Source organism: Delphinus delphis, chromosome X, assembly GCF_949987515.2.
Source record: "Delphinus delphis chromosome X, mDelDel1.2, whole genome shotgun sequence".
NCBI lineage: Eukaryota > Metazoa > Chordata > Mammalia > Artiodactyla > Delphinidae > Delphinus > Delphinus delphis.
The window spans coordinates 22,383,619-22,407,250 of record NC_082704.1 but is presented as its reverse complement, the minus strand read 5'-3'; the positions used below and the strand labels follow the sequence as shown (position 1 = coordinate 22,407,250).

At 36.4% G+C, this 23,632-nt stretch overlaps 1 protein-coding gene across 8 annotated transcripts in view; it reads right to left on the bottom strand.

The window, feature by feature from the left end:
- The window catches only part of TENM1 (teneurin transmembrane protein 1), a 799,512-nt gene that overhangs the window by 325,910 nt on the left and 449,970 nt on the right, over positions 1 to 23,632 (bottom strand). For all 8 annotated transcript variants that reach the window (XM_060002255.1, XM_060002258.1, XM_060002259.1 and 5 more), the window contains one exon: positions 2,851 to 3,089. In XM_060002255.1, the coding sequence (XP_059858238.1) occupies positions 2,851 to 3,089 (239 nt within the window). The remainder of the gene's footprint in view (positions 1 to 2,850; positions 3,090 to 23,632) is intronic.

Here is a 23,632-nt window from a genome sequence, read left to right as displayed (position 1 = left end):
ATAATATTTAACATTTATAGTATACTTACTGTGTTTTAAGTCCTATTCCAAGTTCTTTAGTTATATTAACTCATTTAATTCTTATGAAAACCCTATGTTACAGATACTGTTTTAAGACAGTTTTACAGATGAGGAAACGGAGGCCTTAAAAGGGTGAATAATTTGCCCAAGGTAACATGCCTAAGAAGCGGCAGAGGTCTGAAAAATCCATGCTCATAACCGTTGTACTATACAACCTTACTGTCATATCAGATTTATATGCCATTGTTTACCCTATTAAAAAAGGCAGTCCTTGAAATAACTGAAACATTCTGCTTTCACTTTTTTTTTTCTTCTGGCCGCACCACATGGCATGTGGAACTTCCCCGACCACGGATCAAACCCGTGCCCCCTGCAGTGGAAGCGCAGAGTCTTAACCACTGGACCACAAGGGAAGTCCTCCACTTTTGCTTCTGAAATGAATCAACATAATCTAACTAAACAAGTCTCAGAGTATATAATACAATTTTTTATATGAGTGGCCATATAATAAATTTAAATAGAAACATAGGTTTGAACACAGTATAAACCTATTAATAAGAAGCTTGCTATACCTGGATTTGTTTATTCCAGAGGTAAAGTCTTGAATCTAAAATATTATCTCTCTGTATAGTAAAAGTTAATAGAAGCTAACCTACAAGATAAGAGTTGGTCTCATAATTGAACAATAACATTTTAAAGGGCCTCTAATGTATTTCAACTTTTCAAATTACTCCTTGCTTTGAATGATACCATATTAAAACCCTGTTTATATTACAGTACTTTCTCATCTCCAACCTCCATTCCTTCAGCGCTATTCCTCATTAAACGTTATTACAAAACAAATAAACATACACGTTGGGTTATCCTGAAATGTCTGAGATAAAGGACACATTTTGATATTATAGGTTAATATTATCCACATTTAATAGAAGCATTGTTCAAACATATTCAGACTGTACGATGAAAATAGAAAAGAGATAATCATGAACATCAATATAGGCTATGATCCTATACTGTTGACATTATCAGTGACTCCCCTACAAAATATATCTGTTTATTTAACTTACTACCCTTTGTTCTGTGACTCTTATAAAAACTGGTTATGGGAAATTTCTTATTGTTCACGTTTTTTAATAAATCAGACTCAACAAAACTTACTTTTTTATAATTATAAGAAACTCTAAATCCCTTTTTAATCTATCTCTCAGAATCATATTCAATGTACCTTTGTGGGTAGCTCCCCTTCAATTAAGAAATCAGGCTAAACCTGAAAAGAAGATACAAGTGACGTACTTAGAATTCTTTTTCTACCATGATATGCTATTCTTCTAGGAAAAGTGCTTCCACAAAATACATGTTTTTTAAGTTAATTTACATCTTAGACTGTAAAACCACTCAGACAAGGAAATTAATGTTCAGTCAAAATAAAATGCCAGCCAGAAAACTCAATACGATTTGCTATCAAGTAAGGGTGACTTTAATCAAGATGCCTCAAGAACAACATTTTTCTTAAAAGTGGAAAGTGTGCCTCACTACTGTTTTCTCTTCTACCCTCACAAACACAGTAACCACACAATTCTGCAGCCATTTACCTAGTGAAAATAAGAAGACATTTTTTTTAGTCCCAGTGTAAAACTCTGCATTCTTGGAAAGAGATTATGCCCTGGATTTTCCGATAGCTTCCAAGTAACTACTACTTTAATGAAATTGCTACCTGAAAGTTTGGTAGCAGTATTATTGTTTAACTATAATTTAAGAAGCTATTGTAGATTGGTACTTATGACTTCTAATGAGAAAACCGTAACAACCTTTTAATTGAAGGGGAAATGGTTAACTACAGTAATTGCAATCAATAAGACTGTGCTAGTAGCATAAATATTTCTTCTCAAAGAGCAATCCTTACGCTCCTCAGCAGTATTTAAGGTTAGGAAGTACCAAAAAATAAATAAATAACCTAATTAGAAATCTATTTGTTATTTTTTTTTTACATCTTTATTGGAGTATAATTGCTTTAAATGGTGTGTTAGTTTCTGCTTTATAACAAAGTGAATCAGTTATACATATACATATGTTCCCATATCTCTTCCCTCTTGCGTCTCCCTCCCTCCCACCCTCCCTATCCTACCCCTCTAGGTGGTCACAAAGCACCTAGCTGATCTCCCTGTGCTATGCGGCTGCTTCCCACTAGCTATCTATTTTACGTTTGGTAGTGTATATATGTCCATGCCACTCTCTCACTTTGTCACAGCTTACCCTACCCCCTCCCCATATCCTCAAGTCCATTCTCTAGTAGGTCTGTGTCTTTATTCCTGTCTTACCCCTAGGTTCTTCATGACATTTTTTTCTTACATTCCATATATATGTGTTAGCATATGGTATTTGTCTTTCTCTTTCTGACCTACTTCACTCCGTATGACAGACTCTAGGTCTATCCACCTCATTACAAATAGCTCAATTTCGTTTCTTTTCATGGCTGAGTAATATTCCATTGTATATATGTGCCACATCGTCTTTATCCATTCATCCGATGATGGACACTTAGGTTGTTTCCATCTCCTGGCTATTGTAAATAGAGCTGCAATGAACATTTTGGTACATGACTCTTTTTGAATTATGGTTTTGAACCAGGGACCTTTCGCGTATTAGGCGAACGTGATAACCACTACACTACGGAAAGAGCTCTCTATTTGTTATTGATAATATTAAGCCTTAGTTCAAATTTGTAGGTCGCAGAGTAGAGAGAGAAACTCCCCCCGGCTCCCAACTCCACCACAAGCAAAACAATACGTTGATTAAGAAGAAAAGCGAAGCATGGAAAAAAGGGCTTACCAATCACATAGGCTAGTAACAAGGCCAAAGTCACTGTGATTGCAGTGGCACTCAAGGCCGTGCACTTCCAATTGCAGCACCTGTAGGGTTTGTTGAAGGTAAAGGCAGGTCTGGAAAAGGTGCTTCGAGGAAGTGGCCTGGGAGGAGGCGAGTACACAGTATTGGATGTCAGAGGGTAGTTCTGACTGGCTGCACTGAAGATGGCCGAGGAACCAGATCCATGTTTGAACAGGAAATGCCTGCGGAAAGGAAACAAAAGTTTGGGCTATCAAAACCAAAGCCACTTGCTACAGAAATACAAATTCCACTAATTTGAAACAATCATGCTATGACAAAGCACAGGACAACTAGGAGGAACTCAACAAAATTTTCTTATACCTAACACTTAACTACAAAGTGCCATTGGTGATCTCCTTTTTGTTTTCCTATTTTAGACTTTTAAGAGGAGGAAAGAGGTCTTCTGTTCCCTGACTTGTTGACTAATGAAATTCTCAAATTCTAAGCATTAACATTCCACATTTGATGGTATTAACTATACTGCTCCCTTTCATTAAATATAATACTCAAAAAGAGAAAGAGAAGTATCATCAAGCATTTTGATAATATCAATGGCCTAGAGACCAGTATTTTATTTAGAGACCAGCTTTGACAGACATATTTTCACCCAATATTTTATTATAAAAACTGCCAAACACATAGCCAAAGGAAAGAATTTTATAATAAACACACATCTACTCAAGAGAATATCAAGTAAAGAGATTCAGTAAATCTGGAGTAGGTCCTAAGCATGTATTTTTTAATAAAACGTCCTAGGTAAGTTTGATGTGCGTATCCAGTTGAGCAGCACTGGCCTTAGAAATGCTAGATTCAAATTTTAAAAGATTGTTATCAAATAAACAATTTTAAAAATTAAAAAAAACCCAAAACCACAGATGTACTTGTCAACTAAATTCTATATTTAACATATGACTATATTCACTCTATCACATATTTATCCATCTCTCCATTCCTATCTTAGTCCATCTTTTTTTAAAACATTTCATTTCATTTTTTATTCAAGCATTTCAAAGTAAGCTGCATACATCGGTACACTTCCCTTCACATATTTCAACTTTCATATTATTATCTAGAGTTCAGTAATTTTTTTACAGATTTTTAATGTAAAATTTATACATGATGGGTTTGAGTTTTTTAGATTCCACATATGAGTGATATCATACAGTATTTGTCTTTCTCTGTCTGATTTATCTCACAGCATAATATCCTCGAGGTCCATCCATGAACTTGTTAAAATGAAGAGGAGAGTGTTGGTTACCGGGAGCTGAGAGGTGGGGGATAGGGAGATGTTTAAGGTTACAAATTTGCAACTAGCAGATAAATAAGTCTTGGAGATCTAATGCACAGTATTATTATAGACAATAATAATGTAAAATAAATATCAAACTTGCTGAGGCAGTAGACCTTAACTATTCCCACCACAAGAAAGAAATGATAATTATGTGACAGAGGTGTTAGCTAACATTACAAATGGCAATTGTACTGCAATATATAAATGTACCAAATCAACATGCTGGACACCTTAAACTTATAAACTGTTATATGTAAATATAATATAAAAAATTATACACAATGAAATGCACAAATTTTAAGTGTACATTTACTGAGACTTGAAAATGCAATCACCTGTGTAACCTAAACCCCTATCAAGATACAGAACATTCCCATCACCCCAGGAAGTGCCCTCCTGCCTTTTGAAGTAAATCCCTATTCCCTAACCCCCAAAGGCAACCACTATTTTGCATTTTTTCTACCCTACATTACTTTTGCCTGTCCTGGAACTTCATATTGCTGTCATGTTTGAATTACTAGAGGATGATTATTGACAGCTCATGACTATTGTAATATGGGTATTTCATAAACAGTAGTGATTTATTCACATGTAAGGAGTTGGCATAAAAATATGTTTTTGTGCAATACTCTACCCTTATCGGGTACTAAGTGCCATGCATTGTGTTAAACACTCATTATCTCAGTTAGTATTCATTCATATGAAATAGGCTACATTATTATCTGCATGGTGTATTTAAGGAAATGGAGGCCGAAAGAGGTTAAGTAACTTGCTTAAATCCACCTAGGAAATGAATAACAAAGCCAGAATGAGATCTCAAGCCATTCCAGCTCCAAAGTCCTCAATCTACTCTACTATGCTGCCTGGGGCAGTAAAATGCACTGCTAAACAAAAAACATTCTGGTGCCACATTTTCATGTAATACATCACAAGACCCTTCCGCTGAGCAAAGAGCCAACATCACCTTGTACATGTCACATACGCCCAAATGCATAAATCATTAAGAATATTTTAAGACTGATTTTAGCTTCCATTTTTAAAGAACAAAAGCATACATGTTTAAAGGAAAAAACAACTGTCAACATGCCAGTTAATGAAAATATCCACATTAGAGAGTTTTGCTTTAGTATATGAGGATAAAAGTTATTTAAAGGGCAGGATTGCCGAGGGGAGTGGAGATTCACACGCCTTTCTGGAAGATAATTTGGCATTACGTAACAAAAGACTTAAAATATGCATATTCCTTGTCCAAAAATTATGCCTATAGGAATTTATCCTTAGGAAATGATGTGTATGACAATGTATATAAAAAGTCATTCATTGAAGTGTTATTTATAACAGCAAAAGATAAACACCCAAATGCTCATTAATAGATAGTTGGGTAAGTATATTATTTTATAAACACGCAGTAGAATACTATACAACCATTACAAATTGTACTGTAAAAGAATATCTATTCACTAGGAAAAGTGTTTACAGATATCACCAGGTAAAAGCAAGTAGGTTTCAAAACAATATGGGCAATAGAATACAATTTTTAAAATAAAAAAATATATATGCTCATGGAAAGATAATAATTTGTGTTACCTTTGGATAGTAGGGGTATTTTTTGAAGTTTTCTGCCTTGAGCTTGTATTGTTCTTGTAACTAGTATCAAAAAGATTGGGAGTGGGGTCAGTGGGAAAAATGCAGTGACTAATACCAACCACATGAATGGGGTCAGTGGGAAAAATGCAGTGACTAATACCAACCACATGAATAGTGGGTTCTATTTATGTGAACATAATTTATTGAGCACCTAGAAAAGCCAGGCACCAAAGTAGGTACAGTATATGCAATATTTTGATCCTAATACATCTGTGGGGTTGATATTATTATTATAATCTTACAGATGATGAAACAGAGATCGAAAGAGGTTTAGTAGGAGCAAAGAGGTAATGATAATAGTTATCATAATAATGATAATAAGAGGTAACATTCATTAAGTGCTTACTTGTGCCAGACATTATTCTAATTAATTCAGAAAGCATAACATAATTTAATCTTCACAACAATCCCATTACAGTAAGTATGTACATTTACAGATGAGAAAACCAGTGCACAGAGAGGTTAAGTAATTTGTCCACGGTCACGCAGCTAGTACTGGTAAAGGCAACTTTCAAGTCCAAGCAGTCTGGCTCCAGAGCCATTGATCTTAACCACGACATTACAGTACAGTATATCAGGGTTCTGCAGTTAGTGGACACATGAAGCTTTGAATCCAGGCCTTATAGGGCACAGAAGAAGCATGCTTTGTGTTGATTTTGGCATGTGGATGATATTGGATTGAGCCACACTTTTACCCTTTTTCTCTCAGGCCTTTGGGACCTGAGAGAAAAACGTGAGAATGATGGCTACAGAATCACAGAGTTAGAGAGATCTCAGAAATCAGCTAGCAGCCCAACACCCTCATTTTGCAGTTAGGGAAATGGAGGCCCAGAGAATAAAAGTGGATTATTTAAAAGAAACATCAGTAGTTAATGATATCAATGTAGTTAGAATCGAGGACTTGCAAAATAGTGTATTTCCACTACACTGTGCTACCTGCCAACCAGTCTTCACCAGATTACCACCAGGTTCTATCTAATCTTCTGGGTTAACTGACCAGGGCTAACCAAATACAATCTATTCAAACAGTACTTCATAATACATATCTATTTTTCTGTATGTCACATGTTCTCATAGTAAGTTTTAAAGACCACCTTAACTTTTTTGAATGAATGGGGAACCATTAGAAAGAAGCTAGTCTTCAGTCGTTAAGACTGTAAAGGAGTTATTGCTGCTTCTAAAGGCACTGAACGTATCCCCAGAATGGACAAACAGTATGTAGTAGAAATAAGATAAACATATTTTATTGAAAAAGTGACTCACAGCATTATGTTTCTTCCATTTGATTGTACTTCCTCTTTAGTCCCTGAAATAATCACCTCCATGTCATAAGGAGGTAGATTTCTTCTTTAATGTCTGGTTATCTCTCCCAGCCTATGTTTTCCCCTTTGGCCATCTAATTGACTAGTTGAGGAAGAAGTATAGCACTTTACAAACAGCAGAGTGGAGAAGCCTCCCCATTTCCCCACCACAACTTTGTGGTTACACTGGAGGCGATAATATGTCACTTGCGTATAACTGATCCTATACAGCAACACTCTGATATGTTCCTATGGGATAGAAGAGAAATCTAGCAGTATGGGGCTTTTTTATTCACTGTTTGGAGATTAAAATCTTCGATCCTTTGCGTATTTATGAAGGAGAACAATTGGATTTTTGAGACAATGTAAGTGGCCCCATATGCTGGATATTGATTTGGTTTGGTATATCATTAAGAGGTAGAAGAAAGACAAAGAAAGACAGAGAATTGTTGGCTATTATGATGGCAATTACAAGCAATAATCAATATCCCTGAGCACTGTAATTTCATCTTGATATATACCAAAGGATTTCCAAATGCAGTTTCATAAGTAAAATATTACAACATAATGAATAAATTCGACAGTTGCAGCAGAGCAACATTTAAACTAATTCATATTTGAGTGGAATCCAAATCACAGTCCTCAGTGAGGGTAGATAATAAAATGAGTTCACATACTAAGGTTCCTGTTTTCTTATTAACAAACTGAGATTAAGATTCTCTGCTGAAAGTGATCTATACTTTGATGTGCATCATGAACAACAGCAATGCAAATGCTATGTACTGTCAAAGGCTTTGCAGTCCATTGTTGGAAAGCGAAACTACTGCCTAAATGTGTTTTCATAGTCCCTGAAAAAAGTAGGAGCATAAAGACAAATGCACACTGCTAGACTTCAGCTATGTGCTCATAAAATCAGATCATCTGTCTAAGCACATTGCTTTTCCCAGGGGACCTGAGGATATACTAAAATGTTGCTATCAATTTCATACAATTAGGTTTTTTTCCACAGAGGAAATGATAAAAATGCAGTTCAAGAGTTTATGTGTAAGTAGTACTCTCCTTTGCATCTGTTTTAATATTCAATTTCAAATTTAAAAAGGAAAAGTAAGATATTGCCAAAAGGAAATGGGCATATAAGGAAATTGAAAAAAATATATATCTTTAAGACTGATGAGACCCAGTGCTGGTAAATGGGAATTTAATAAATATTCCTGTAAGGATTTTAAAATCATCTATAAAAAAGGGGAAAATGTACTTTCTCTTTTTAAACCCTACATACAACATAATTCTGAGGGTACCTGTTAGCACTAAATGATGCGATTTAATGTGGCACTTGAAATTCTATAGGAAATAGACAGAAATCTACAGCTTTCTAACAACAGATGCATAAATGACCAATGAATTTTTTCTTTTACATCTTGTAAACATACTTATGAGTCTCTAAACCTGCATTCCCTTAGCTACAAATATTAGACTAATTTTTATACCCAAAGGAAGGAATTCAACTTACCTCCAGTTAGAAGCTGAGGTTGATTTAAAAAAAATAATAAAGAAGAAGACTGCAATAAAAAGGCCTTGAGTCAAGGTGTTAGGGCCAAATCACATTCAGATAAGACAGTGGAATTCAGGTATTTATTCTTTTAAAAAAATTATTAAATGCATTTTTATTGTGATAAAAAACACAGAACACAAAATTTACCATCCTATACCGTTTTTAAGTGTATATTTCAGTAGTATTAAGTATATTCACATTATTGAGAAAGAGATCTCCAGAACTTCTTCATCTTGCAAATGTGAAACTCTACACTCATTAAACAACTCCTCTTTCCCCCTCTCCCCAGCCTCTGGTAACCACCATTCTCATTTCTGTTTCTACAAATTTGACAATTTTAGATATGTCATATAAGTAGAATCACACAATATCTGTCTTTTTGTGACTTGTTTACTTCACTTAATTTAACGTCCTCAAGTTTTATCTGTGTGACTGGATTTCTTTCCTTTTCAAGGCTGATGACTTGTACGTATATACTATATTTTGTTTAGCCATTCATCTGTCGATGAACATTTGGGTTGCTTCCGCCTCTTGGCTACTGTGAATAATGCTGCTATGAACATGGGTGTGCAAATATCTCTTTGAGATCCTGCTTTCAATTCTTTTAAGTATATACACAGAAGTGGGATTGCTGGATCATATGTCAGCTCTATTTTTATTTTTTTGAGGAATCTCCATACTGTTTTCCATAGTAGTTGTATCATTTTACATTCCCACCAACAGTGCAAAGGGTTCCATTTCTCCACATCCTTGCTAACACTTGTTATTTCTTGTCTTTTTGATGATAGCCATCCTAATGGGTATGAGGTGATACCTCATTGTGGTTTTGATTTGCATTTCTCTGATGGTTAGTGATGCTGAGCATCTTTTCATATGCTTGTTGGCCATTTTTCATATCCTCTTTGAAGAAATGTCTATTCATAGGTATTCATTCTTATGCCTCCAAAAACATGAGAAGATAAAAGAAAATGTCATGCTGAGTCAGCCCCATTTTCTTCTCTGACAAGAATATCTAGTGAATATCTAGTGTTCTTTTGTGGCAAAGCGTGGTTACTGGCAAGATATCAACCTCAACATCTCTAGTTTTTGCATAATAGCCTATTCTTGATATTCCTTTTTAGGATAAATGCTCCTAAAAAGAGTATTTATCCAAACTCTCTCTGAGCCTAAATGGTATTATCAGCTTGGACAACCTCTTGGGGGTAACAATTTTTTTTTTTGTTATTAACAACTATATAAAGGTGGATTTCATTTTATTTGCCCTAGGTTTCTTTCTTCCAAATTTTAAGTCACCCTGTCCATATGTCCCATTCAAACCTTATATGCCAAGTGTTCATAAAAAAGTTTATAGTCTCTCCATGTTGTTCATAATTTTTAAGAGATTTTTAAAAAAATATACTTGCAGGATATATATATCTAAACCTTAATTTTTCTAGGCTTAAGCCTTAGTTCTATAATCTATTCTTAAATGGTAATACTCTATGGTCTAGATTGGTATTCATGTGATTTTCCAAATGAGGTAGTTAGCAGCTAATGGGAGAGCTCTTTTAAAAATCTTTTTTGTGGCTATTATTCCCTCTTGTCTTTTAATCAGAAGTAGTATCTACCCTACCTCCTCAACTGCCTCTGGATTGTATATTCCGTTAGGGCAGGGACCAAGTCAACTTCTAGGTTCCTTGTCTCATACTTCAAAGGTACTCAATGAATATATATTGATTTGCATGATGTTTTTGCTTTTTCTAAAGGCTCTTGATTCTCTGTACAGAATGAATGAGGCTTGGGGACTCTAAAATAACTGTTTCACTCGTGAGCAAATATCTCCTGGTTTCCTGAATATAAAAGGACAATTACAAGCTTTCATTTTATTTTCACATAATCTAAAGGAAACAAATAAGTCAAAAAATAGTTGAGTCACATTTCGTCTCTATTTGAGACATCTGAGTAAGGAAAGAATTATTGTTAATAAAAATACTAATAATTAGAAATAATCGCTGTGAATGATAATGGCAATAGCAATGACCACTTACTGAACATCTATGTGCCAGGCACTCTGCTAAAGTAATTTGTGGGGTTTGTTTTCTCACTGAATCCTCAAAGTAACCCTATAAAGTAGATGATATTATCCACATGTCATAGTTTAGGAGGCTGAGGTTGAGCTACTAAGTTTAAGTACATTTCCCAAGGTCACGCAACCAGTAAATGATAGAATCTACTTCAGTTTTTCTGATTACTAGGATGCAATCTACATGAGAGTAGAAATTTCGTTTGTCTTATTTATTGCTGTATCCCCAGCATCTAGAATTGTGCCTCACAAAGACTAGGTGCTTAATAAATATTTTTACTTCTATGCACGAACAATGAAACCCATTTACTTAACCACTGTGCACATACTAACTCATGACATCCCTGATGTCACTCTTACTGCTAATCATTAAGGTAATAAAATCTTCTTAAATCACATGATCATCTGGCATTTCTCTGTTCAGAATGAACATATATGAGCGTATTATTCCACTGAATATGTTTTTATGGATATATTTATTTCAACTCTTTTAATTATAGAATTGACAAATGATATTAGGAGGATACATACTTATGAAAGTGAACTGTCATGTCTCCTTGTTTAGAATACATCAGAACATTTTTCATTCAACAGTGTATCAGACTTCCCAATATAAATTAAACATTTCTGTAACAGGACATTTAGAGATACATTGGAGCTAGCAGGGTTGGAATATATATATATATATATATATATATATATATATATATCTATATATATATATATGGCATATATATAAATGCTAGAGAAAGAAAATACTACGTATTCTATAATGTTTGACCAAGATGCTTTAGTAGACTCCAAAATAAATGAAAATGAACAATTATCCTCCACTTCATAATAATGCCCTTTCAAGTCATCCTCTCTATCTCTAAGTTAAATCCATGCTCTATAGATGTACTTTATAATTTAAAAATCGATATTAAAAAATCCTACACCACTTGAAGGGTAAATATCAAATTAGTATTTTCTATTAATGTACACGTTCCTGTATTAAAAGGATAAGGCCAACATATAAAAATTATTTACTTAGATTAGTAATCTTACCATTTTTTCATTCTCTTTGTATTTAAAGGTAATTTAGGTCCCAAGATATGGTGTGGAAGCTGTAATCCTTTCAAACTAGAAACAATCTGGAAAGCTACTGATGGGTGACACTTTCAATCCTCTTATGATTTTATACATCTTCTCCATGAAGGCATAACAAAATGCCACCCCACAGTTTTCAAGAGTTCATTTCCCACCAGGGAACCATTTTAAATGGGAACAAACATGGAACCTAGGCAAAATTTATTAGCACACGTTTAAAATTAAACCAGACCCCAAATTTTCTAAGATTTAAGAGAATTTCATTCATTTTATAAAGAAATTCAATTATGCTTCCCTTTACAAAAGCTGAAAGTCCATTCCCAATTTTACTCACCAGAGCAACCTGCTGATTTTGTAGAATTGGTCTTCACTGGTTACTTGGCTTATTTATTTATTTCTCTTTTTAGAGGAGTGGATAGCGGGCAGAGTATCATATACCTTAATTACCTTTTTATTCACTCTCATTTTCCTCAGATATGTATTATCCTCGTTTGTTTTATGAGCCAGTTGACATGGTATACTTTTCTGTATCATTTCTTTTTATTGAATTGTAATCTATATTAGCAAAGACATTTTATTTTAAAGAGAGAGTGTTTCAAACTAAATACAAAGGAGTATAATAAGGACAGAACCTGAGAGTTTACCACTGAGCTCTTCAGGTTAAAAATCTAGATTATCATTCTCATGCAACTTTTAAAGGATGTTGATCAGCACTTGCTTTCATTAGCTTTCACTTCTCTGAAAGTCTTACTCATACATGTATAATAAAGGCAAGAATGTTTTTTATAATGTTATAAAATAACATAAGAAATGCCACTCAAATCAGTCCTCTAACCTATTCAGCATAACGTTTCTCTAAGGGAGAAACTGGCAAAGGGCACGGCTGTCCTCTGAAATATCAGCCTCAAAAATCAAAGATGTGGCCTGAGGCAGAAACTGTCCACTCCTGACCAACGTCCATGTTCTCCTTTTCTCTTGGGCACACAGATAGACTACATTTCCCAGTCACCATTTCCATTAGGTATGGTCATGTGACTAAGTTCTGGGTAGTGAAATGTGAAGGGTGAGAAAAAGTGGTGTTTGACACTTCCAGTCTTCAGCCCTAAAAAATTCCAACCCATGATTCTCAATGTCCTTTTGCATAAGAGAGCAGATTCAAATATGGAAGGAGTCTAGTCCATTCATTCCATGGAACATTATGACGTCAGAAAAAATATTAAGAATTTTTAACCATAAAAGCATATTAGATATGCTGACCTTTGTCTCTCTGCAAAGAGCCCTGGACAGAGCATCCCTATCCATGACTTTCCCAAACCCACTCCCCACTGCTCACGGTCATAGTTAATTGGACCAGAATTGGACATCCAACCTCAGAGACAATGATATTTTCTCTCCCTCCCTCTCTTCCCCTCTCTCTCTTCCTCTCTCTCTCTCTTCCTCTCTCTCTCTCCATCTTTCTCTCTCAGAAATCTAGACACAGAAACCTGTCAGCTAGGAAAGCCAAAATGCAAGGTCATTTTGAGCCAGAGCTGAAGTTGCAGCAGAACAGGGGAACAGATTAAAAAATCCCATTTAGAATGAAGCCTGAGAATAGAGCATGTGTGCAGAGAGAAGCACGCATGTGGCCCCAGAAAGAAACAGAACAATGGGGAGAGCTCTATCTCTCATTAGGCCTTGTTGTACTCACTGTCCTTTCCCTGTGAGACTATCCTGTATCATTTTTTAAAACCTCCTTTTTACTAGATTTGGTTTTTTAAAGCATTTCTGTTCCCGTTAATCAGATAATTTCTAAGGCAATAAGTGGTTTTCCATGTTGGGAAACAAAACCCAGAATTCATATATACAGCACAACCACAACTACGTGCTGTCCCTTCCCACACAAAAACAACAACAATTCCAATTTCAAATCCCTATTCTGCAGAAATCTAACCCCAAAGAAAACGTATGGAAATCTTAATAGTAACTATCTTTGGGTAACAGAATTTGTAGATATATTTTTCTTTCTGATTTCCCGTGTTTTTCCTGTTTTTGAATGAAGGTCTGTTACTTTTATAAGAGCCTTCATAATTTGGCCTCTGCAGGCCTCTCTGACTCACCTCAGCTATTGTCTCCCGTGCTCTCTAAGCTCTGAACATCCTATGTCATATACGGTTTCCCAAATATGCCATTTTTTTTCAGGCTTCTGTGTTCTCATGTAAGCTTTTTAGAAATATCAGAAGAGCTAAGAAACGCCCAAGAGTGGTGTAGATATAAAGATAAGAAAGAGAGAATAAAGTGTGAATATAGGAAGAATGAAGAGTGTAGGGGAAGAGAAAGGAATAGAATAAGAAAGGAAATTTTATAGAGAGGTAGATGATGGATAGATAGATGATAGGTAGATAGATATGGCTGTATATGCAAGGGTAGGAGATCATTTGTTAGTTGCTTTAGGGGTCACTCTGGCCTCCCTTGTTATAGGCTGTCTAGCTATTAGTCAGCAATGATACACTGACTAAATGGATTTAGTTTAGTGGTTGTTTTAGTCCGCCTGGGCTGCTATAACAAAATACCATAGACTGGCTGGCTTATAACAAACAGAAATATGTTTCTCACAGTTTTGAAGGCTGGACGTCCAAGATCAGGGTGCTAGCATGGTAGGGTTCCAGTGAAGGCCCTCTTCTGGGTTGCAGACTGACAACTTATTGCTGTGTCCTCACGTGGCAGAAGGGGGTAGGGAGCAATCTGAGCTCTCTTTTATGAGAGCACTAATCCCATTAACAAGGGCTCTTCCCTCATGACCTAATCACCTCGAAAAACCCTACCTAATACCATCACCTTGAGCGTTAAGTTTTCAACATGTGAATTTTGGGGCGATACAAACATTGAATCTATAGCGGTGGTTTCCAACCCCAATTATGTTATAGACTGGAGAATTATCTAAACCCTCCAACAAAGGCTTAAGAAGAAAGGAATAGGAAGGGGGAAGGTGGGAAGGGAAAAAAGAAATTGCAAGAGTCTGAAGAGGGGTGAGTAAAGTGAGCAGGTAAGGAAACAATAGATTTTGTCTAGCCATTAATCTAAAAGGGTGTTTCTCAACTGGGGACAAATGGGCCCACATTTGGCAATGTCTGGGGACATTTTTAGTTGCCATGACTGAGGAGCAGGGACCCTGGCATCTAATGGGTAGAGGTCAGGGTTGCTGCTATACAGCCTATAATGCACAGGACAGCCTCCCACAGCAATGAATTATCCAGGCTGAAATATCAACAGGGGCAAGGTTGAGAAACCTTCGTTGAAAACTATTCCTCCGATTGGAACATGCAGTTTTGAAGTATTCCATGTCCCTATGGGAAGGAATCTGTCATTCTTTAAAGACTCTCAGAGAAAGATTTTCTTGCCTTTCTCCCCAAGCTCACAGCCGTTCCTCCCTTGAGACTATCTGCACTTGGGATTGTTCTATTATCCAAACAAATATCCTGAACCCTAGGACCAGAGAGCATATACAACTCACTCATAATTACCTCCAACATTTACGCTGCTGACCAAATAAGAAATCTTTATGAAATATGGAGAATAGAAAACATTTTCTACTTTCAATTTTTTTAAATTGCTTTTCAAACTGTACCCCTCATGAACCTGTCATGAGACATAAATCCAAAACCTGAACTACTGATTAAAACATACACAGTTGGGACTTCCCTGGTGGCGCAGTGGTTAAGAATCCGCCTGCCAATGCAGGGGACATGGGTTTGAGCCCTGGTCCGGGAAGATCCCACATGCCGCGGTGCAGCTAAGCCCATGTGCCACAACTACTGAGCCTGCATGCCACAACTACTGAAGCCTGCACGCCTAGAGTCCGTGCTCTGCAACAAGAAGGGCAACCACAACGAGCAGCCCGCGCACCGCAGAAAAGAGTAGCCCCCACTCGCTGCAACTAGAGAAAGCCTGTGCACAGCAACGAAGACCCAATGCAGCCAAAAAAAATAAAATAAATAAATTTTAAAAAAACAAACATGCACAATATATAATAATCACAGCAACTGAAATAGCATTAACTCCCCTCAGGTTAGGCCACCTAACAAACAGTCAAATTCAGCTTTGTGCCATGCTCTAAACTCAGTGATTATATTCCCACTTGAGCATAGAAGAATTTGTGGAAACCAGGTCTTCCTTCCACAGAAATATTCTCTCCCTGGTTCCCTGCTGAGCGGATTGAAGAACACAAAGGAGAAAGATTGGTTCATGTTAATTATTCAGGGACAACACAGAAAGATCAACAAGGTAAGACCAACTTCAAGAGTATAGTGATTTCATGTACTTCTTTGACCTCTAAACATACATCTCCATTGGGCAAATATATTATTAAACCTGAGCCTATTTTCTCTCTGCATTGTTGTCACTACACAGAAAAAAATTATCATGAATTTACACAATGCGATACAGTAGTGGCTGACTGGAACTTAAACCCAAAACAGACTGTATTTTTACCTTTGAATAAGAAACACAAAAATGAAGTTATATTTATATCACAATTAGACAGAGAATGACAATATGAAAGAAAATATTGAAACTACTGCTGCTTCACAATATGACCCAAGGCAAGATAAATTTCTGCATAAGGTGTTGCATGTTGAATCCTTTCTCTATGAAGGATTTTGTTCTTAAATTCATTTATTCAACAAACTTTTACTGAATACCGATTATGTATCAGGCAAAACGGAATCATAGACTAGTCATGCATTGGCCTAAGACTGCCTTCTTGATTATACTTGCCTGTCATTATCGCTACCCTCTGACACACAGGGATATATAGTGTTTTCCTCATTTCCTCTTGGCTACTGGAAATCCTGAAAGGAATCATGATTTCTCAACTTAAATTTATCTGACTTGTTTGGGGACCTCACCTAGAATTAGTAATCTTGCAACTAATTAGCATCCAACTAACTGGAAAGCTCAGTAGAGTCAAGGAGCAAATGACAAGAAGGCAAAAGCCATAGAATAACAGTTAGTAAAGCCAGAAACGACTTCAAATATCATTTAGCTTTATTCTCTCACTGGACTGTTGAGTAAAATGAAGTTGGGAGAAAGAAAGACACGTTATTGGGGCTTCCCTCGTGGCGCAGTGGTTAAGAATCCTCCTGCCAATGCAGGGGACACGCGTTCGTGCCCTGGTCCAGGAAGGTCCCACATGCAGCGGAGCGACTAAGCCCGTGCACCACAACTACTGAGCCTGTGCTCTAGAGCCTGCGAGCCACAACTACTGAGCCCGCGAGCCACAACTATGGAGCCTGCATGCTGCAACTACCGAGCCCATGCCCTAGAGCCCGTGCTCCGCAACAAGAGAAGCTACCGCAATGAGAAGCCCACACACCACGATGAAGAGTAGCCCCCACTCACCACAGCTAGAGAAAGCCCACGCAGCAATGAAGACCCAACGCAGCCAAAAATAAATAAATTAAATAAATAAATTTTAAAAAAAGAAAGAGACATTATCAAGGTCACACAACTATTTAGTGGCAGAATTGGACTTGGACTCATGATTTCTAACTCTAAATTCAGTGCTTTTTCAACTACTCACAAGAGGCCATCCAAAATTTACAAAGGATATCCCAGGACTGCTAGACATTTTGTCCTATCAATATCTTTTACATCTAGAGTGCTGTACAATAAAAAATCACGTTCAAAATGACAACCCTCACTTACTGTAAGCTTTTCAATTATAAAAGTTTAAATTATGATCATTTGGATTAAAATGGAAAGTAGATTCACATTTAAGAATGATTTTCAACAAGAATGGTAATTTTTCAAAAGTTCTATTTAACCTTAAGCTAACCACCAAATCCAATTAACCAGAACCCCCAGTTTTCTGGGCATTTAGGCTCATCAAGATTTTAATATAAATAGAATAAAACCTAGATTATGTCTCCAGGCAGGGAAATTTAACTGAACTATAAATATTCACCAAAAGACAAAAAGGGATGACTTGGGGTTCTTTATATTCCAGAGGCAAATAGTTACAGTACAAAGAATATTGGATTGGTTGCATGGAGACTTGCACTGTAGCTCCAAATCTTGTAAAAAACTGCCACGGGGAGAAGTGAGTAAAATTTCCCAAGACCCAGTTTCTTTATCTTTAAACTGGGCATGATTTCTATTATGTCTACCTCCCAGGGTTGTTAAGAGTTTAAAATGAGATAACGAGTGAAAGGACTTTGGACAGTAGATAATTATACATACATATTTATATATACACATATGCCTACATGTGTGTTCACACACACATGCACATATATACAATATATTATCTAAAATCGGAGTATTTTGAGTATTACAAATAAGGAAAAGTATTTAGCTACAAGCGTATCTACTAAAAAGCAACCAACCATGGTGTTATAAAACTAAGTTAATGATACTATTCAGTATGGTAAGTGACAGATTTGAAAGATCTGACTGTCATAGACCAAAACCAACCAATTATTTTAGTTGAAAGGTTGAACGGTGGGGGAAATAGCAGATTGCAAATATTTTATTTGAAAAGAAAATCAATTTACTTAGGAGACTAATATAATGCCACAAAAGAAAAGAATCAATGATATCTTGATATTATTTTTATATCGTACTTGATATTTTGATAGTTCAATCGGAAATAGTCATAAGTTAGCATTTATGTCATCAATGAGGCCCTGGGCATACGTCACTATTGAGTACCTTCATCAACAACAGGGGACTGCCTAGAGTTTTGTATGTGCCAGGTGGAGACCAGAAGTCTGAATTATAATCTTGGGTTGGCCAATAATAGCTGCTTGCCCTTGGAAATGTGACTTATATTTGAAAGTCAACTTTAAATAAGCAGGGTATAATACCTCCCTCTAGTATGAGATTAGCAAAGACAAACTTTTTGCACCTAAGGGATGCATTATTCCCCAAAGGCAGTGTCATTATCAGTTGTATGCCCTTGTTGAGACTTGGCAACCCAGGATGCCTGTACCACTGTGGGATCATGCAGTTTTCCTCAGCATTATGTGATCATCTCTGCAAGTTTCCATATTCTTTACCATTAAGGAAACTTGATCTCTAACTTGGTCTGTAGGTTTCCTTCTGTCAATCACATCACCATCCTGGTGACTACTGTGTACCTCCTTATTAAATATAGTTCTCCCCTTTTCTTTTTCCTCCTTCCAATTTATAAGGACGTTTTACCCAGATTCAGCTTCTTCTCAATCTACTGTTCCATTTCAAAACAGTACTCTACCTTCTATTTCCATTTTCTCCCCTCTTACCAATTCTTCAAACCCATTGCAGCCTTGCTTCAATTTTACCACTGTACTGAAATTAGCTGCTTAAAAATCAAGAAGCCTGTAATGGACAGAATCAATGATGTTTTCTCATCCACATCCTATTTAATTCCTCTGAGACATTTGGAAATCATGATCACTATCTCCTTGAAATTTTCTTCTCCCTGGTTTTGTTCTATTCTATGATTACTCCTCAGTCATCTGTACTGGCTTTCTCTCCTTCATGGACTCCCAAAAAGGGTTTCCACGGTTTGGTTTACTGTCCTCTTCTTACACTAAACTCTCCTATAGGTTTTTCAGTATTTCTTCCATCATTCACAGAAATTCAGTTATTATGTCTACCTATGAAATTCTTAGTTATCCACATCTATCATGAGCTGGCTTCATTACATACTAACTGGTGACCTTGTGGTACATTTTTCAACTTCTATAAACCTCAGTTTTAAAAACCGTAAGTTGGAATAAATGTGATAATGGCTTGGCACAATATTTGGCACACAGAAAGCATTCGGTAAGTGGGAGTAGAAAAACGTTTTTTCCTTTCCTGGGACACAGATCCATATTTGCAGCTATTTATTAGATATTGGACATTTCAAACTGGATGTCCCACATACATGTTTATAAAATAAAACTCACTGCTTCTACAAACTACTGTTTCTGATTTCAGAAATCTACTCCATCTGTAGTTCCTTGCTCACTTACTCTATCGGTCTATCCATATACCCTATAAAAATTTTGTTGAACTATATAAGCCAAGAACTAAGGAGTCAAAGTAAAAAAAGGGCATAGTCCTTCACTCACGTTGCAACGGGGAACAAAGACAAGTAACTGAAATATTTCGAGTGCAAATATACAATGGAATAAGGTCTTCACAGACACATGAACAGGGTGCTATGAGACCATAGATAAGGGGCAATTCTATGAAAGTTGCTGTGGGGAAGTGAAGGCAGGTAAAAGAAGACTTCTAAGAGGTATCTTCGTACCCTCTCCCCTGTCTCCCATATTACATCTAGCCAGGCCACAATTCCTACAGTATTATTAGTCTCAATATAATCAACATTTTAGGGTAAAAACTGTCTCCCCCACTAGAATGTAAACTCCATAAAGACAGAGATTTTGTCTATTTTGTTCTCTGATGTAGCCCCAGCAACTAGAACAATGGATGGTACGTGGTGGGCACTCAGTAAGTATTGGTCAAAGTTTGTTAAAACTCATCCATGCTAGAATTAATTCCTCATAGTGTTTATAATGAATCGTTTTTCATTAAAAATATTCACATTGTACACATTCTTATACCTTCAGATATTGTACCAAAAAAATTAACAGAATGGTGAAGCAGATGTTACTGTTTATTTGCTTATTCGTTCGCCAAAGGGGGCAATTGTTTTTGAGCTTTCCTGTTCTTTAAATGGAATACTCAGTACCACACTTTCACAATTCTTGCAGAGACATTTCAAAGACCTCAGGACTTAACCTGATCTTGTCTTTTGCTTTTAAAGCTACAAACATTTTTGTGTTGTGGAATTAATTAAAAACCAGCTAGATTTTCCCAAAGGGAGATGTTTAGTAGCATGTCTTTGACACACACACACACACACACACACACACACACACGCACGCACCCCTCTGTAGAAAATAAGGAGAATAATTGACAGGAAAATCATTTTTTGCTACTTCAAATATATTTTATACTTTTAGTAAAATACAACAGACAAGTATCTATTAACTCGACATGGCAATGAAAATATTTATTATGATTAACTGGATAAATAACTTTGTAGTCAATGAAGAACTAGTTTGGCTCTGGATCAAAACCGGATATTTTTGTTTAAACATACAACCCAGAATAGGGAAGTATATATGATGAGGGAGGGCAAAAAGGTTAGTACAGAGATTCCTCTAAAATGTATTTTTTGTTTGCTATACTTATATATTTCACCGATCAACTCATTTTTTATAATTCCTTAAAAATATCTGTTTAGATTCACATTTAGATTGCTAAATAAATATTCTCCATATTAAAACCAGATTTCACCTCACCTATAGTGAAATTCCTTTTCTTTATAAAATGAAACACATTATGTTTGCCTATGGTTTTAATTTTCAATTGAAACTATAGATAGTCAATTCAAAAGCATTTAAAAAAATAATATCACTACCAAAGTGACTAGAGACTATATCATGATAATCTCTAAAATATTGCTCTTCACTGTCCAAGAGCAATAGACTACTATAGATATATTTTTATTCTCAATATGTAAAATATATTTTAAAGGCTACAGAGTTCTCCTTCATGTAAATTTAACATATTCCACATCCATCATTTGGTGTAGGCTGAAAAGCTTGGTTGATTTCTGTTCATCTGTAGTAAACAGGATTTATAGGTCATAGATTAGTCCTACGAAGTCTTTTCTTGTCTTAAAAAGAATCTTTAAATCTGTGGCTGAAGATAGATTTTGCTAACCCCAGTGCTGTTAAAGGATTCAAACATGCGATATTGTTGGATCTAAGCACTGAATATGTATATTCTGAGCTTGGAAAAAAATGATCACTGAATCTATTTTTCCACAGCAAACACCCTAAGGGAAAAAAGAAAACCTACTTATAAATGTTAGGTAGATTTTAGTAGTACTATAAAATAAAGATAACTACCACTAGAGACCTTACATTTATGGGTTAATATTTAAAGAGTATTATCCCATAGATATTTAAATCACTGCCATCACCACTAATGAATATTTCTTCCAAATGATTTTTATTTCCCCAAGATAGACACTAGCTGTATAAGTCTGGTAACAAGCATTGGTCATGTAGATTTCATTTCTCTTTCCATTCCTTGTCAACATCTCCTCCGCCAATGGCCCTGGCTCTTCTTTTGTAAAAATAACCCATTGGCTCCCGTTAACTGTCACATTGGCCTAAAGCCACCAAGGGCAGTTAGCCTCATAACAAGCTACAGCCATCTGTCAGAATATGCTAAAAATCAATGAAGATAGTTGCTACCCATTATTCTGGCCTGACTCCTCCACACAATTCTGATTTGTCGTTGTGAGTTGAAGTGGTGATGTTAATATCAGATCCAAGTTCTCCCTAGTACTGAATATCACAGCAAAACCTTTAAGCAGGATTCATTTTGGTGAAGAGATCAGGGAGTCTACAATAAGCCACTTGGCCAGATGGAGGAAATAGATGCTCCAACACAGTTGCTCCAAAAGTGTTCTAAGAGTAAGTGTAGTAAACATGAGTGGTTTCAGCTCCATAGACATCCACTAGACGTATCCTTTAACTAAAGGCCAACATCTGACAAGTTTTCAACCTCCACTGTTGACAACTCCACCTCCCAGAAGGTAGAGAAAATGATAAGGATATTTGTTTCTCTCACTGACTAAAAAAGAGAAACTGGTGAGTCGAAGGCAATAGAAACCTTCAGAGAAAGCAACCATTTTAGCTTAGAGTTCATAAGTATTTTATGAAGCAAAATCCTAGACTTTAGGAAAGCAGTTCTCTAAAGTGAAGTAGGTATGATTCCATGCCCGGAGACACTCTAAAAAAGGGAGATGAATTAAGAGTCAGCTGGGGAGCTTTGCTGACTATTGAAACCAGTGTGCCTGTACTGGGTGCTCTCCATCCAGTTTTGATTTCTAAAGAACATGTACTGAAATAAAGGGATGAAAATCAAGGATAAATGAATAGAAGAGGGCGTGGTGGAAAAAAATGCCAAGAAGATTCATATCCAAAATGACCCTAAAGGTTGAAAAATACCTGCTAAAGATGACAGAACAGTTTTTTTTGTTTTTTTTTTTTTGCGGTACGTGGGCCTCTCACCGCCGCGGCCTCTCCCGTTGTGGAGCACAGGCTCTGGACGTGCAGGCTCAGCGGCCACGGCTCACGGGCCCAGCCGCTCTGCGGCACGTGGGATCTTCCCAGACCGGGGCATGAACCTGTGTCCCCTGCATTGGCAGGCGGACTCTCTTCCACTGTGCCACCAGGGAAGCCCGACAGAACAGTTTTTAAAAAATACGTTTAGAGCAAGAAGAGCAAGGATAGGATAGACTTGCAACTCATGGAATAATATCGAATGACTGTATCTTTTTTGTGAAAAAGAATGATTCTAGACTTAAAAGGGTAGTCAATATCAGAACCATAAATTGAAGCCTAAGATAGGCAAGGTGTCCCTAAGAAGGCACTCAACTGTTCTAAATGAATTAAAATTACATTGCAGAGTGGTGAGAGGTCTTGTAGATTGGATGGCCCAGTCATAGTTGCTAAAGTTTTGGGACTGTGGTATGGGTGACGTATGTCAGAAGACTGGAGACCTTAGTATTGGCTTTGGTTTTGAAAAGGGACAGAAAGCACATGGGGTCTTTAGATTAGGCAAGGGACATCATGTTGATTGAGTGCAAAAGCCTAAAACAGGTTATTAAAAGGATGATTTGTTAATGCTTAAGAAAAAAGTAGTAACCGTCAGAAGGCAGCATAAATTCTCTAAGAACAAGTCATGTTAGACAA